Below are 14895 nucleotides of genomic sequence, written 5' to 3'. Positions count from 1 at the left end.
AAGATTAATGAGGCTGTATATTTTCGGTATAATTTTTGATGTAGATTAGAACTTGATTTTATCCTAAATAATATAAAAATTTGTTACTTATTTTTATACACAGATATTGTTATCAAATTGGCTGCATTAATAAGCATCCACAATGTGAATTGGGACATTTTCACATTGCCAGATTGCATTTTGGTTGATTACTAAAAGAATATTGACATGAATTTCACTTTGTGGTCTTACTGAATAATCCAAAATGCATTGTATGCATTTTTGAAAATGCCACATGAAATTTGCATTATGGTTGGATCTGAGAAGTCAGAATGCATTGTGATTTTTTCCATTCAATGAGCATTTTTGATCCTTGAGCTTAACATATGTATTATTGTTATCTATATATATAAAAACGAATGTATGTCTGTGTGTGTGTGTGTGTGTGTGTGTTTGTCCTTCATGCATTACCACACCATTTATCCGATTACCATGAAACTTCGGGAAGTTGTTTAATACACTCCCGCGAACGTTTGTGGCATATGTGAAGATCATCATTTCCCCCCTTTCAAAAATATATTTCTATATGGATTAAGACTTTTATGTCCAACAGATGGCGCTAACTTCAGACGACCTAAGTTTGCTTTTCTGTGAGGCATTATGCTTTTCTGTGAGAATAAACTAAAGCAGATCATTTTCTATCTATCTATATAAATAAAATATAACGTTTGTTTGTTCCTACCGATTCCTTTGAAATTTTGACACAACGTTGCATTAGAATACTCACGTGTTTTTATATAATATACATGTCGAAATTCCCTCTACTGGAGGGAGATAGACGGGATTAAGGCTTACCGTGAAGAACTCTGCTTCTATTTATTCTATTTTGCATGCAGTTTTTTGCGTTTTTAATTGCGTTTTAATAGGTTACATCAACAGAATATACACTAAAAAGGGATTTTTCGATATTCCCCAGCGGGGAGAGGAACAGGATTAAGGCTTACCGTGAAGAACTCGGCTTCTATTTATTCTATTCTGCATGAGGTTTTTTGCGTTTTTAATTGCGTTTTAATAGGTTATGTCAACAGAATATACACTAAAAAGGGATTTTTCGATATTCCCCAGCGGGGAAAGGGACAGGATTAAGGCTTACTGTGAAGAACTCGGCTTCTATTTATACTATTTTGCATGCGTTTTTTGCGTTTTTAATTGCGTTTTAATAGGTTACGTCAACAGAATATACACTAAAAAGGGATTTTTCGATATTTCCCAGCAGGGAAAGGGACAGGATTAAGGCTTACTGTGAAGAACTCGGCTTCTATTTATACTATTTTGCATGCGTTTTTTGCGTTTTTAATTGCGTTTTAATAGGTTACGTCAACAGAATATACACTAAAAAGGGATTTTTCGATATTCCCCAGCGGGGAAAGGGACAGGATTAAGGCTTACTGTGAAGAACTCGGCTTCTATTTATTCTATTCTGCATGCGTTTTTTGCGTTTTAATAGGTTATGTCAACAGAATATACACTAAAAAGGGATTTTTCGATATTCCCCAGCGGGGAAAGGGACAGGATTAAGGCTTACTGTGAAGAATTCGGCTTCTATTTATACTATTTTGCATGCGTTTTTTGCGTTTTTAATTGTGTTTTAATAGGTTACGTCAACAGAATATACACTAAAAAGGGATTTTTCGATATTCCCCAGCGGGGAAAGGGACAGGATTAAGGCTTACTGTGAAGAACTCGGCTTCTATTTATACTATTTTGCATGCGTTTTTTGCGTTTTTAATTGCGTTTTAATAGGTACGTCAAGAGAATTACAGTAAGAAGGGATTTTTTGAAATTTCCCCTACGAGGGAAGTGTTATACATTTATAATAGATACATTTTGAGCTACAACAACGTGTGGCCGGGTCAGCTAGTTATCTATATATATAAAAACAAATGTATGTCTGTCTGACTGTCTGTCTGTGTGTGTGTTTGTCCTTCATGCACTACCACACCATTTATCCGATTGCCATGAAACTTCGGGAAGTTGTTTAATACACTCCCGCGAAGGTTTCTGGCATATGTGAAGACCACCATTTCCCCCCTTTCAAAAATATATTTATATACGGATTAAGGCTTTTATGCCCAACAGATGGCGCTAACTTCCGATGACCTAAATTTGCTTTTCTGTGAGGCATTATGCTTTTCTGTGAGAATGGACTAAAGCAGATCATTTTCTATCTATCTATATAAATAAAATATAACGTTTGTTTGTCCCTACCAATTCCTTTGAAATTTTGACACAACGTTGCATTCGAATACGCACGTGTTTTTATATAATATACATGTCGAAATTCCCTCCACTGGGAGGGGATGGACAGGATTATGGCTTACCGTGAAGAACTTGGCTTCTATTATACTATTTTAGATGTGGTTTTTTGCGTTTAAACAGGTTACGTCAACAGAATATATACTAAAAAGGGATTTTTCGATATTTCCTTGCGGGGGAGAGGGACAGGATTAAGGCTTACTGTGAAGAACTCGGCTTTTATTATACTATTTTAGATGTGTTTTTGATTGTGTTTTAATAGGGTACGTCAAGAGAATGTACACTAAGAAGGGATTTTTTGAAAATCCCCCACGGGGGAAGTGTTATACATTTATAATAGATACATTTTGAGCCACAACAACGCATGGCCGGGTCAGCTAGTTTGATAAATAAAAATACAGATAAAATAATATAACAAAAAAAATTTATCATTCAATATAAAATATGCCTACTGAATTATAAAAATTGATCATTTGGTAGGCATTTGTAAACTACTCAGTATAGAAGTTTCAAAGTTACATGTCATGTGATAGAATTCATATTTGCTTTGCCCCCTTCCCATGTTTGTAGTCTAACTTCTGCTTGTTTACTTTGCACTGGTTTGTTACTTAGCAAGTTGGCAGTGCTTTTTTTCTATTTAAACTTAATAGAACTATAGTACTTTTATATGATGGACAAATTTAAAAAAAGATGCTTTTCTGGCAGGCTACTCTCACAATCTGAGAGGATAAAATGCTGTTTTATATAAAGAAAAAGTTTCATTATGTCAAGGTGTCAATCAATGTGAAGCCAGCATTTCAGATTTCATTGTAGATCAAGAGTTGTGACCTAAAGTAGAATTTGGTGATATCATAAACTATTTAATTTTGACAATAAATTACTACTATTTTTTACAAATGAAAGCTTACACATCTATTTTATATGAGATTTATGTCTATTTTACAAGTTGCTAGGTTTCCTCTAATTTAAAAGGGAAAATAATGAACAGTAATCAAATACCGTTGTTTGGAAAGGTATATTTTGTTTTTATTATTAATTGAAACACTTGTTTTTTACTTATTTCTTAACTAAGAATTTTTTCCTTAATAAGACTTCCTTACTTTCAAATATAGCTGTGTTTTATCTTACTGTGTGGCAAGCTTTTTAATTAAATTTGTTCAATACTTTTATTTATTTTGTACAGTTATAAGGGCTATATTTATAAACCAGAGTTTACTTATTTTTTTTATTAATGTAGATGTCATTAATTAATGTAAATGTTAACATAAATGCTACTAATGCTAGCATATCAGTAAAACTTGACACAGCCTTCTTAAATTTTTGAGAATTTGTTCTTTTCACACAATGTATTTTTTCAGCTTAGTCATTCTCAATGTCTAAGAAAGCAAAAACTCTCTTGAATGAAAACACCAATAAAAAAAAACTCTAAAAAATCTCAATGTTATAAAAAAATGTGTTAAATTTAGTATAAGAACTCATAATTAAAATATAAATATAAGCCTATATGTAATAAAATATTAGCATAAACATTATTTTAAAAGATTAATTAAATATCTTTTACAAATTCTTACATTGTTAATCGAGGTGGATCATCTATATCAATTTCTATTTCATCAGAAATTACATCTGTTGTGTTACTCTGATTAGTGTTTAATTTACCTTCTTTTTTTCCTCTTAATGTCAGTCCTACAAATAGACAAAGCAAAACTTTTAAATATTTTTCATTTCAATGAATTAACAAGATAATATATATAGCAATTTTACATAAATGAAAAGTATAAATGGAGCACATAATTGTGTTCACTACATGATAATGGGTTTGTATTCAAAATCCAGTTTACTGAATTTTGTGATAGTATTGATACAATTATATCTTTACCTTGGAACAAGCTTTCTGTCCATCAGACTCAAATTTGTATTGTTGCAACTGAATATTATATAAGATAAAAAATTCAAGAAGGAATTTAACTTTGTGAAAATTTTATTCTGTAAAACATTATTTCTGGAATTTAAGCAGCTTTAGACATCTTAGTTTGATTTCAGTAACTGACCATATAATGTGTCTTATTTCTACAAGCATTTTTAATAATCTTTCTTTATTCTTATTCATGACAATTCAAAACACAAAAAATAAGTAAAAATATGATAAAATTTTATGTTAATATGTGGTTTGAGTTATGTCAATCAATTCTCTGATGGCAAAGTGTATGAAATAACATTTGTGGAAAAAATGGACTATTTGAGAGAGATGCAGAAATTATAGATACAAGCAGAGATGTGACACTTTAGTACTTTTATCAAACAATGTAAAAGTCTGAGAATCTATTTGATATATTCTTTATATATATATATATATATATATATATATATATATTTTTCAAATATATACTTTCATACATTCTTTGAAGAAAACAAGTTTCAAACTATTTTAATGGTTGTAAATTTTAATTATGAGAAAATTTAATATAATTAATAAAATAATTTTAGAACAAAAAATATTTTTTGAATTAGTGTTGAACTAAATAAATGAAAAGCTTTGTATTTAATTTATCAAGACTATTATTGAAAAAATTATTTTATTTTTAGATTACCAACAATCATCATAGAATTAAAAGTAAGAAAAAGTAATGCTTGTATTCACTCAAAGAATATATTAGTAAGAAAAAATTGGAAAATAATATAAATTTCAAGATAAATTTCTTGCCTATTTTAGAATTTTAAATTCACATTATTACAAAACTAAAACATCTTTACAGTTGAATCTGTTATATAGTAAAATTACGATTATTTTTATTTCATTAATTAATTTTACAAAATTTTTAGATACTTAAAATACACTCAGAAAAACAAACATATTTTAAATACTTTCTCTTACATGATAAAAACAAAGGATCAATTATATATAATATGTAATAACAGGAAAGCATTAAATTATACTCCATTAAGTAAATTAATTATTTACCATGTAAATTTATATGAACTTCTTAAATGTCCTGGTAAGTTTTGTTTTTCTTTTTTTCATATTTTGAATTTTAAAGTTTATTAGTATAATCAGGATCTTTATTTCATTTAATTAAGAGTTTTACTATATTTCAAAAAATGTTTGAAATTTCTTTATAATAGAATTATTAAAAAGTTACCCTTAGATTCTTCAGCACAGCCAGATCCATCTGTTTCATGTTGCACTGATATATCTGAAGACAAAATGTTTCCTAATTCAAATTTATTCTTAGATTTCCTTCTTTTTAAAACACTGGCTCGTTTTGCAACCTAAGCCATAAAAATATTTAAATTTAAAATAAAATATGTTTATTATAATAATCAATAATAAAAAAAGGATTAATGATGGAAAAAACATTATTCAAACATAATTCAAACTGGTAATAAAGTGAAGGATTAATTTTTGTAGATAATTTTGTCAGTGGATTTGGCAGGATCTCAACTAGTGGGAAAATTGAATGCATTTGATATTTTTGTAAATTGCTAAACAAATATTTAAACATTCAAATATTGCTACCTGTTTTTTCAAATACAGTGAAACCTCACTTAACGAGCATAATTCGTTCCAGAGTCTTACTCGTAATATGAAACACTCATTAAGCAAAACAATTTTTCCCAAATAAATTAATGTAAAATATGATAATGCATTCCACACCAAAAAAAAAAAAAAAATACTCAAATATTTTGTGTGTAATGTTTATTCAAAGAAAATTATACAATAAACACTGTTAAGGAGTGTGAATCATCATCTTGTCTTCCAGTGCGGAATGAACCAACCTGAAATGCAAATTTGATTTGCAGAAAAACAAACAAACAAACAAAAAAAAACTCAGATAATTTGTCCAATAAACACACCAAATGATATGCTAAATTCTTGGGCTATGTAAAGGCTATAATTACATATTAGAAATTAATTAATTTGACTAGAAGTAGGCAGTTATGTTTCCATCTCGTATTAAATTTAATAATTATAAATAATAATTTTTAATTTAGACATTTCTGGAATTTAATTTGGAATCAGTCATTAAACTTAATATGAGATGGAAGCATAACTGCCTATTTCTAGTCAAATTAATTAATTTCTAATATGTAATTATAGCCTTTATGTAGCCCAAGAATTTGGCATATTGTTTGGCATGTTTATTATATAATGGGCTATGGTTGTTGATGTTTATACGTAATATGTGTGATCACAAGTTTGGAAAAGTGTGTGATCACAAGTGACACTAAGATGCTAGCTGAACAAGTGCTAAACACGAACTGATGGAGCATGTGCACAATCTGGGACTTCCCCTCTCCTGGCCACTCATTACGCGAAATGTCGCTTGTTAAGCGAGTAATTTTTTCACAATTTATTTTGCTCGTTATATGAAATACTCATTGTGCAAGGTGCTCGTTAAGTGAGGTTTCACTGTATACAGGATTGAATATACAGGAAGAATCCAAATATATGATTCAATTCTCCCACCATTAGACTCAATGAATTTTATTTTCCACACATGAAAGCCATGCAAAGTCTGTGCATGGTCCCCTTTCCCTATGGAATATTAATTATTTTTTAAACTTTATTTAAATAAATTTTTCATACATATTTTAAACTATAAATTAAAGCTCAAAAATTAATTTTATTGTGGAACTCCAAATTTTATCAGCATAACACAAGTTGGGAACTGCTGGCAACTTGATCCATAAAAAATTGTCTGTGACAATAAATGATACAATTAATTTCTATGTTAACTATGCATGTAAACATTTACAATAAAAAAATTTATTTACTAAATATAATTACAAAAAAATAATAATAATAAGGCAATAAAATTGTGAAAAATATATTAAGCTTATTTTAGCCATTATATATATGTTGTGACTAAAGTACACAAATCAGATAATGCCAGGATTACTTAGATAATGCAAACTTTATCCAAGTCTTTTGGTTAAAGCAAATAATAATCTATTAATTTTAAACAAATAGTGATATTCTTAAAAATCATGTCTTAAAAATATTCATGCATTTAACATTGTATTTAAAAAGAAAATAAATGAATTGTTATTTAATAATAACATTTTCATCATATAAATATTTTTTTGTAAGAGTTACATTAATAATTCATTTATTGCTTTTTACATGTCAAAACTGAAAATAAATTTATTTAGTAATTATTTAGGGAAAAAAATTTCAATTAGAAAATAGCTTAATGTGCAATAATATATATGAATTATTAATTCAAAGAATTCAAATTATAAAGATTCCTTACTTTACTGAAGGCTGTGCTAGAAACACTTAAATTTTGTGGCATTTCTTTTAAATGAATTTTCCATGTTGCAATTGAATTGAAAGTTTTATCGGATGCATAACATCTCCAAAGACACTAAAAAAAATTTTAAATAATTAGATACTTTTACACTGAAATAAAAATAGAATTATCTATAACATTTAACCAGATTTCAGTTATATAATCATAATTATTTCACTATATGAATTATACTTTAAGAGAAAAAACCTATTCCAGCAACTATTTTTTTTTAACTTATCTAACAGCTTTCAGCTATCTGTGTAGCCATTGTCAGGATCAAACACATTTGAATGGAATTCTTTAAAGTTTAAATATTACATTCTAAACCAGAATTATTTAAATACATAAAATTGGTAAATTGAGAACACAAGTAAATGTGTACAACACCGCCAAAAGTATACAGAATAAAATAAATGAATAAATAAATGAATAAATAAATAAATTTAAAAATAAAAATAAAGTAAATAAATGCTAAATGAGATATTTGTTTTAGACTTTGGTATCACTGTTCACTACTCTTAAAACACAAACACACACACACAGTGTTAAGAATTCGTGCATAAACCATAAAGATGCTGCTTGTTTATCAGCAGCTTGGAAGTACCTTCTCAATGCAGTAAACAGTGATATCAAAGACTAAAACAAATATCTCATTTAGCATTTATTTACTTTATTTTTATTTTTAAATTTATTTATTTATTTTATTCTGTATACTTTTGGCAGTGTTGTACACATTTACTTGTATTCTCAATTTACCAATTTTATGTATTTAAATAATTCTGGTTTAGAACGTAATATTTAAACTTTAAAGAATTCTATTCAAATGTGTTTGATCCTGAGGATGGCTACACAGATAGCTGAAAGCATTAGATAAGTTAAAAAAAATAGTTGCTGGGATAGGATTTTTGTGTAAGTATTTACTATAATCCAGTTCAAGGTCAATATATGAGATATGAATTATAATAAATGTATAAAAATTTGATTGCTTAATAATGATCTTTCCACTGGCAAATTTTTATCAACAAAGAATAAAACTTAATAATGTATCTTCATTTGTTGAAAACTGTGAAATAAAATATTTCTATTATTGTGAATAATTAATATATAATGATTCTTGCTTACTAAAAAGATTTACAAACAATAAAAATATGTAAACAAGGCATTTTAATATTAAAATGTTGAGCACTGAAAAATGAATTGGGAAAAATTATGCTACATTATAATCAAAATCCATATATACATAAATCTATTATTTTGCAACATACAGTAGAACCCCTCCAATCTGCCCTCGGCTAGTCCTTCGCTCCGGTTAATCCGACCGTGGTCAGAGTCAAAAAACTTGTCCTGACTCATCGGTGACTCACCGTTAAGTCGCGTTGTTCTGTGTTTGTTACAGTATATGTTTTACATTGTGTGTATGTGTACAGTTTTTGTGTGTTTTTTCAACATGTCAGGAGTGAAATGTAAACACATTACTCTTTCATTAAATGAAAAATTAGCAGTGCTACAAAGACTGGACAAAGGGGAATCACTCCAAAAAATTGACAAGTAACTCAATGTAGGCGTTACGACAATAAAAGATTGAAGAAAAAATCGGAAAGACATTGAATCATACACAGTGACGATGGATAGCGAAAACACTCTTAAGAATCGGAAAATATTGAGAAAGCCTAAAGTTGAACTGCTTGACAACGCATTGTGGACGTGGTTCTGCCAAGAAAGAAGGAAGGGAACCCCAATATCTGGGCCCATTATAAAAGAAAAGGTAATAGCTTTACACAAAAAAGTAGAAGCCAGAAGTGAGTTTGCATGTAGTGAAGGCTGGATTGATCGCTGGAAAACCCGTCAAGGCATCCGGTTTGTTTCAATTTCTAGTGAAAAACTATCTGCTGATGCCAAGGCGGCTAAGGAGTTTTCTGTGAAGTTTCGAGAAATTGTCGAAGAAAATGAACTGTTACCTTGCCAAGTCTATAACATAGACAAGACAGGCCTAAACTATAAAATGCTGCCAAACAAAACGCTCGCTGCATCAAATGAAACCGTTGCAGGAATGAAACTTATAAAAGATAGGCTAACCATTGCTCCTTGCAACAATGCTGATGGTACACACAAGCTTCCCCTGTTCATTATTGGCAAATCTAAGAAGCCTAGGGCATTCAAAAACATAAACTTATCTTTCTTGCCGGTTTATTACCGCAATCGAAAATCTGCTTGAATGGACTGCCATCTTTTAAAATCTTGGTTTTTCGACGAGTTTGTTCCATCTGTTGAAAAAGACTTGAAACAAAAAAGCTTCCCATTCGTGCTCTATTGCTGTTGGATAATGCACCATCACATCCATCTGAGAAGGATTTAATGAAAGGGGACGTAAAAGCTATCTTCCTTCCACCAAATGTCACATCACTTCAACCATTCAACCAATGAATCAGGGAGTGATAGAATAGTTAAAGAGATGCTATCGCAGAAAGTACATTAGCTCAATTTTAGAAAAGTCCGAAGAAGGTTGTAAGATATTTGAAGCTATGAAATCGCTCAACATCAAAGATGCTATCTATATGATTGTTGAGTCATGGGAGGAACTGAAACCTGACACGCTGTGAAAATCTTGGCATAAGCTTTGGCCGGAAGTTATGACCGAAAGTGACCAGATTGAAGATGAGCAAAACAACAATGCGCAAGAAATCGTTAAAGATCTACAAACTGTACCAGTGAATGTTCCTGCCAATGAAGTTGAGGAGTGGATTGCCCAATGTGACAAAGACTGTGAAACCAATGAAGAGCTCAATGACGACCAGATTATTGCCGCTGTTTTGGAAAATAATAGTGAAGAAACTGTGAATGAGGACTCGGACGGTGATGATGATGAACCCCTACCTGGATTTCACACACCGACGCCAAGAACGTTTTTGATATTGTCCTTCAGTACATCGAGCAGAACTCAACTTCAACACCTACAGACATTTTGTGGATCAAGAAATGGAGGAACACTGCAGCTAAGTCTAGAATTTCATCTGCTAAACAAAAATCTATAACTGACTTTTTTTCTAAGTAATTTTTTACTATAGGCTACCTTCAATTTTTACAGTACTGTACAGTATATAGTAAATACATACAGTATTGCTCTTTCATTAATAATAACAGCTTTTGTGCAATTTATTGCAATGTTTTTACTGTAGAGAACAATACAGTCATTCTTGAGTTGAAAGATTGTTTATTTTACTTTTTTCTGATAATCCGACCTTTTTTGCATTCTGACCATACCCCCAGTCCCAAAGGTGATGGATTAGAGGGGTTCTACTGTACTTTATAAAGAGAAAAATCCTCTACAAACTAAACTGTTTTGTAGCACAAAATACACTACAAACTCCTTCCAGTAACATAATGTTTTAATAAAATACAAACATTTTTGACCTCCTCCCGAGGTCTGCATCAGGTTTAAAAATACAAATTCTGTAATAAAATGTATCAAACAAAACATCTGCAGAATTTGAATTTATGTAGTTAAAATTTGAATAGATTATAAAAACATCTGCTGAATTCAAATTTAAATTGATAAATTCAAATAGGTTATGTGACAGAAAATGGGTGAACTAATCAGGAGTATGAAGGTGTTAATGGGCAGAAAAAGTAGGATGTTAACGTCAGATTGAAGTGTACTGTCACGCACACACAATTTGATTTTGTCATTATTGGTTAATATAGTTGCCTAACTGGCATGCCTTAAAGATCTCCAAGGCCTCTAAATCTTTAATATGGTCATTATGTCACATATAATGTATCATAAAATAGTAATGTATCCCCTTGAGATGTGTTGAACTATGTTAACCAACTCATGAATTGACAACGATGTTTGGGTATCCTTCAAGATGTAAGGCTAATAGGGTGTGCACTGATCTCTAATTTACAGGTCAGGGAACATGCCTTATCGAATATTGGCCTGTGTTGCTAGGTTTTTCAAAAGCAAATAATTTTTGAATATCAGGATATTCCATCATTGCTCTTCCAATTTCAAGTGTTTGGCATGCTTCAAGTGTGTGAACTTTGCTGTTCTGGCATGCAGCTTATCTATGTAGTTATTTTGTATGCTTTCAAACTCTGTTTGCACAATATACTGGTGTAAAATTCTTCCGTATTTCTCTCACTTCATCAAGGCCAATGACTTGTTCTTGTTCTTGTCACCCTTAGAAGAACCATGTTATTGTGTAAAAACTCTCTCCTGATTTTCCTTGTTACACCATAACCTCATGTCTTGAGGGTTTCCCTAAAACTCTCCATTCTAAAATATGTTTTCCAATGGTATCAGACAGTCCTGTAACAAGTCTAAAAAAGTGGAAAAGTGATTAACATTCATAAAACTTCCTTTCATCTATAAGTTTTGATGTGAACTATGCATAATTCAACATTTTTGCAAAAATTGAGGCCAACAGTTGATGACTGACAATTGAATGATTTTAATTTTTTAATCTTTAAAAAAAAAGTTGAATGATTTTTAGGCAATCTTCTTGAAATGATATTTAGCATTCTTGTTCATCAGAAATAAACAAATGTGAAGGTACTTGATAAAGTTTTTTACTTATCTATAAAGATAGATATCACAAGGTTGGCAATGTGTACAATCAAAAAGTCTGACTGCCCCAAGAATCTATTAACAAAAAAAACTTTTTCTATGTAAGAAGCTAAAGCTTCTATTTAAAACATCATATAAAGCTATATTGTCAGTTTCTCTGACTTTGACAACATTTGTGTTCATCTGTAACATTTTATATATTTACATTATAAATATATTTCTATAGAAGTGGTTCTCAACCTTCCCAATGCCACAACTCTTTAATAAAGTTCCTCATGTTGTGGTGACACACAACCATAAAACTATTTTCGTTGCTATTTCATAACTGTAATTTTGCTACTGTTATGAATCGGAATGTAAATATCTGATATGCAGGATGTATTTTCACTGTTATAAATTGAACATACTTAAAGCATAATGATTAATCACAAAAACAATATGTAATTATATATTGTGAAATACTTATTTCTAATTACAAATAAATGAAATTTTGTCTTGAAGCATGGTGTAGCATGGGTAACAGTCTTAATATAACAACAGTAAACTGCATTGCTACATTTTGCAACAGTATGCATAAAAAGCCAATGTCAGTGTGATGGTTGAGATTGCTTCTTTCTCACCAGATCAGAAATTCTCGAAGCAGTCTTTGCAAGAGCAGAACAAAGATCATCTTCCACAAAAAGTCTACTTCTGTATTTAGACTTCATAACCAACAAGCTGGAAAATCCTGTTTCACAAAGATATGTTGTTGGAAATGGAAGACGAAGGCACAGCACAGTCTCAGAAAGAACAGGATATGACTGCAAACACTTGATCCAAAATTTTGTAACTGGTATTGTAGAGATATCAGTTCTTGCTGCATCACTGTTAATAAGTTGAATGAACTTCTCTTGTGCTGTCTCAGGAACATCTTCAACTTTGACTGTAAATGGGCTTCTGGCAAGTGCAAATGGGGTGTCAGGTAGATTTGGAAAGTACAATGGAATTTCGTCTGTAAGCATGTGCAAGTGTTCTTTCACAGAAATTATCATCATAATCTTTTCATGTGGTTCAATGTCATGCTCCTCAAAGAAAGCAGATAAGGTAGCAATATGTAAATTTTATTTTCATCCAATTTTTTTTTATCAAAGCTGAAGTTTTATTTGGAATGATTGGATCTTTTCAGACAAATTGAGGCATGTTGCATTTGGTCCTTGCAGTGATAAATTTAACTCATTCAAGATGGCAAAGATGTCAACCAAATAAGCCATTTTCTGCAGTTCACTTTTATAACTGAAAAGTGCTTCAAACTGTGGTCTTGCTTTCCAATTAAAAAACGTTTTGAGTTCATCGAAAAGCTCAAAAACAGGTTTTAAAATTTTTCCTCTTGACAATCATTTCACTTCAGTACGAAATAGCAAAGCATTGTTCAGTGCATCCAACTCATTGAACAGTTGCAAAAATAGTTGACTTTGAACAGTCAACTATTTTAGTAGCTGCTTTTAACAGAGTAGCTGCTCTCTACACATGTGACTGGTCTGCATAAGTACATTATGGCATCAATCCTGTTACATACACCTCTATTTGTACAGAGTGTATGTGATGGGGTTGGCGTGATGATGTCATTATGCCAGGTACTCATATGTGGGCAGGCCTGCCTGGAAATGGATAGAGGAGCGATGTCTCAGTTCCTAAGACCATTGGAAATATGTGTTTTCCAATGGTCTTAGGCAACTCCTGTGAAAGGGTCGTTTGACCCCCAAGAGGTTGCGATATAGAAGTTGAGAACCACTGCTATAATTTAAAATAATTAAATATTCAAGTATTATTTAGTTTACGATTTTATTATTATTTGTGTAACTTTTATTTATTTTTACCGTCTGCTTGTTTTATTAGTTATAAAAAGGAAATATCTGTAACTGTAAATGGATAAAACAGCTACCATAATAGATATTTAAAAAGGAAATATGATGAAGTGTGACCAAATTATAGTCCCTGAGCAAAATCTGGCCAGTGAGCATATTTGAGACGTAACTTATAAACAGTGGTGATATTCAGCGGGTTCGCACAGGTTCGGCCAAACCCATTGTTAAAATTTTCAGTTTTCCGAACCTTGTTAAACACATGGAACATTTCTCAGTGGTTTTGTTTTTTTTTTAAAAATATATTAAAATATACATATTATACTCTGTAATACTACTAAACTAGAGCCTTATACCCCGTTTGCACTGAGCATTTCAATCTAGATTGTGAGCAAGGTCGGGGACTATGTCTTGGTGCAATCTCTCTCGATTGTTTCAATCTCGACCAAAACGAGGTTTAACTGCGATTGATTCAAGAGAGTTCTTGAAACTAGATCCAGTCATAAGAGAGATCCCACAATCCCACGCGTGTGAGATAATACAAGATGGCTGTGGAAGACGTGTCGGGCTATGGACAGCAAAATAAAAAGGATATTGTATTACAAGAGATGATGACATCTGTCTATTATCAGCAGTGCCATTCGGGGTAAAAAATTTCTCTGCCTAAATAAAAAAAAAAAAAAAAAAAAAGGTTGACAGCACTAATATACTATTGATACCTGGTCTTCACCCAGGGCCCCTTACGTTCCAAATACGCCACTGATTATTAGATATTGTATTTATTTCTAGTCAAAACTTCCATTTTGTTTGTTGGTGATTGCCAGGAAAAAATATTCTGCTAGCGAACCCTTTGTTAAATATTTCGAATATCATCACTGCTTATAAACCTACTTTTTTG

The 14895-nt window shown here is 30.9% G+C and overlaps 1 protein-coding gene across 1 annotated transcript in view; it reads right to left on the bottom strand.

Moving 5' to 3' along the window:
* The window catches only part of LOC136972766 (potassium voltage-gated channel subfamily KQT member 1-like), a 97588-nt gene that overhangs the window by 24482 nt on the left and 58211 nt on the right, over nt 1–14895 (bottom strand). The window contains exons 11-13 of the mRNA XM_067267402.1: nt 7551–7664; nt 5436–5565; nt 3867–3981 (exon numbers count right to left, since the gene is read on the bottom strand). Of these exons, the coding sequence (XP_067123503.1) occupies nt 3867–3981; nt 5436–5565; nt 7551–7664 (359 nt within the window). The remainder of the gene's footprint in view (nt 1–3866; nt 3982–5435; nt 5566–7550; nt 7665–14895) is intronic.

Source organism: Centruroides vittatus, unplaced genomic scaffold, assembly GCF_030686945.1.
Source record: "Centruroides vittatus isolate TY-2023 unplaced genomic scaffold, ASM3068694v2 contig_301, whole genome shotgun sequence".
NCBI lineage: Eukaryota > Metazoa > Arthropoda > Arachnida > Scorpiones > Buthidae > Centruroides > Centruroides vittatus.
Note: the sequence above shows the minus strand (reverse complement) of the source record. Positions and strands in the feature narration are given on the sequence as shown.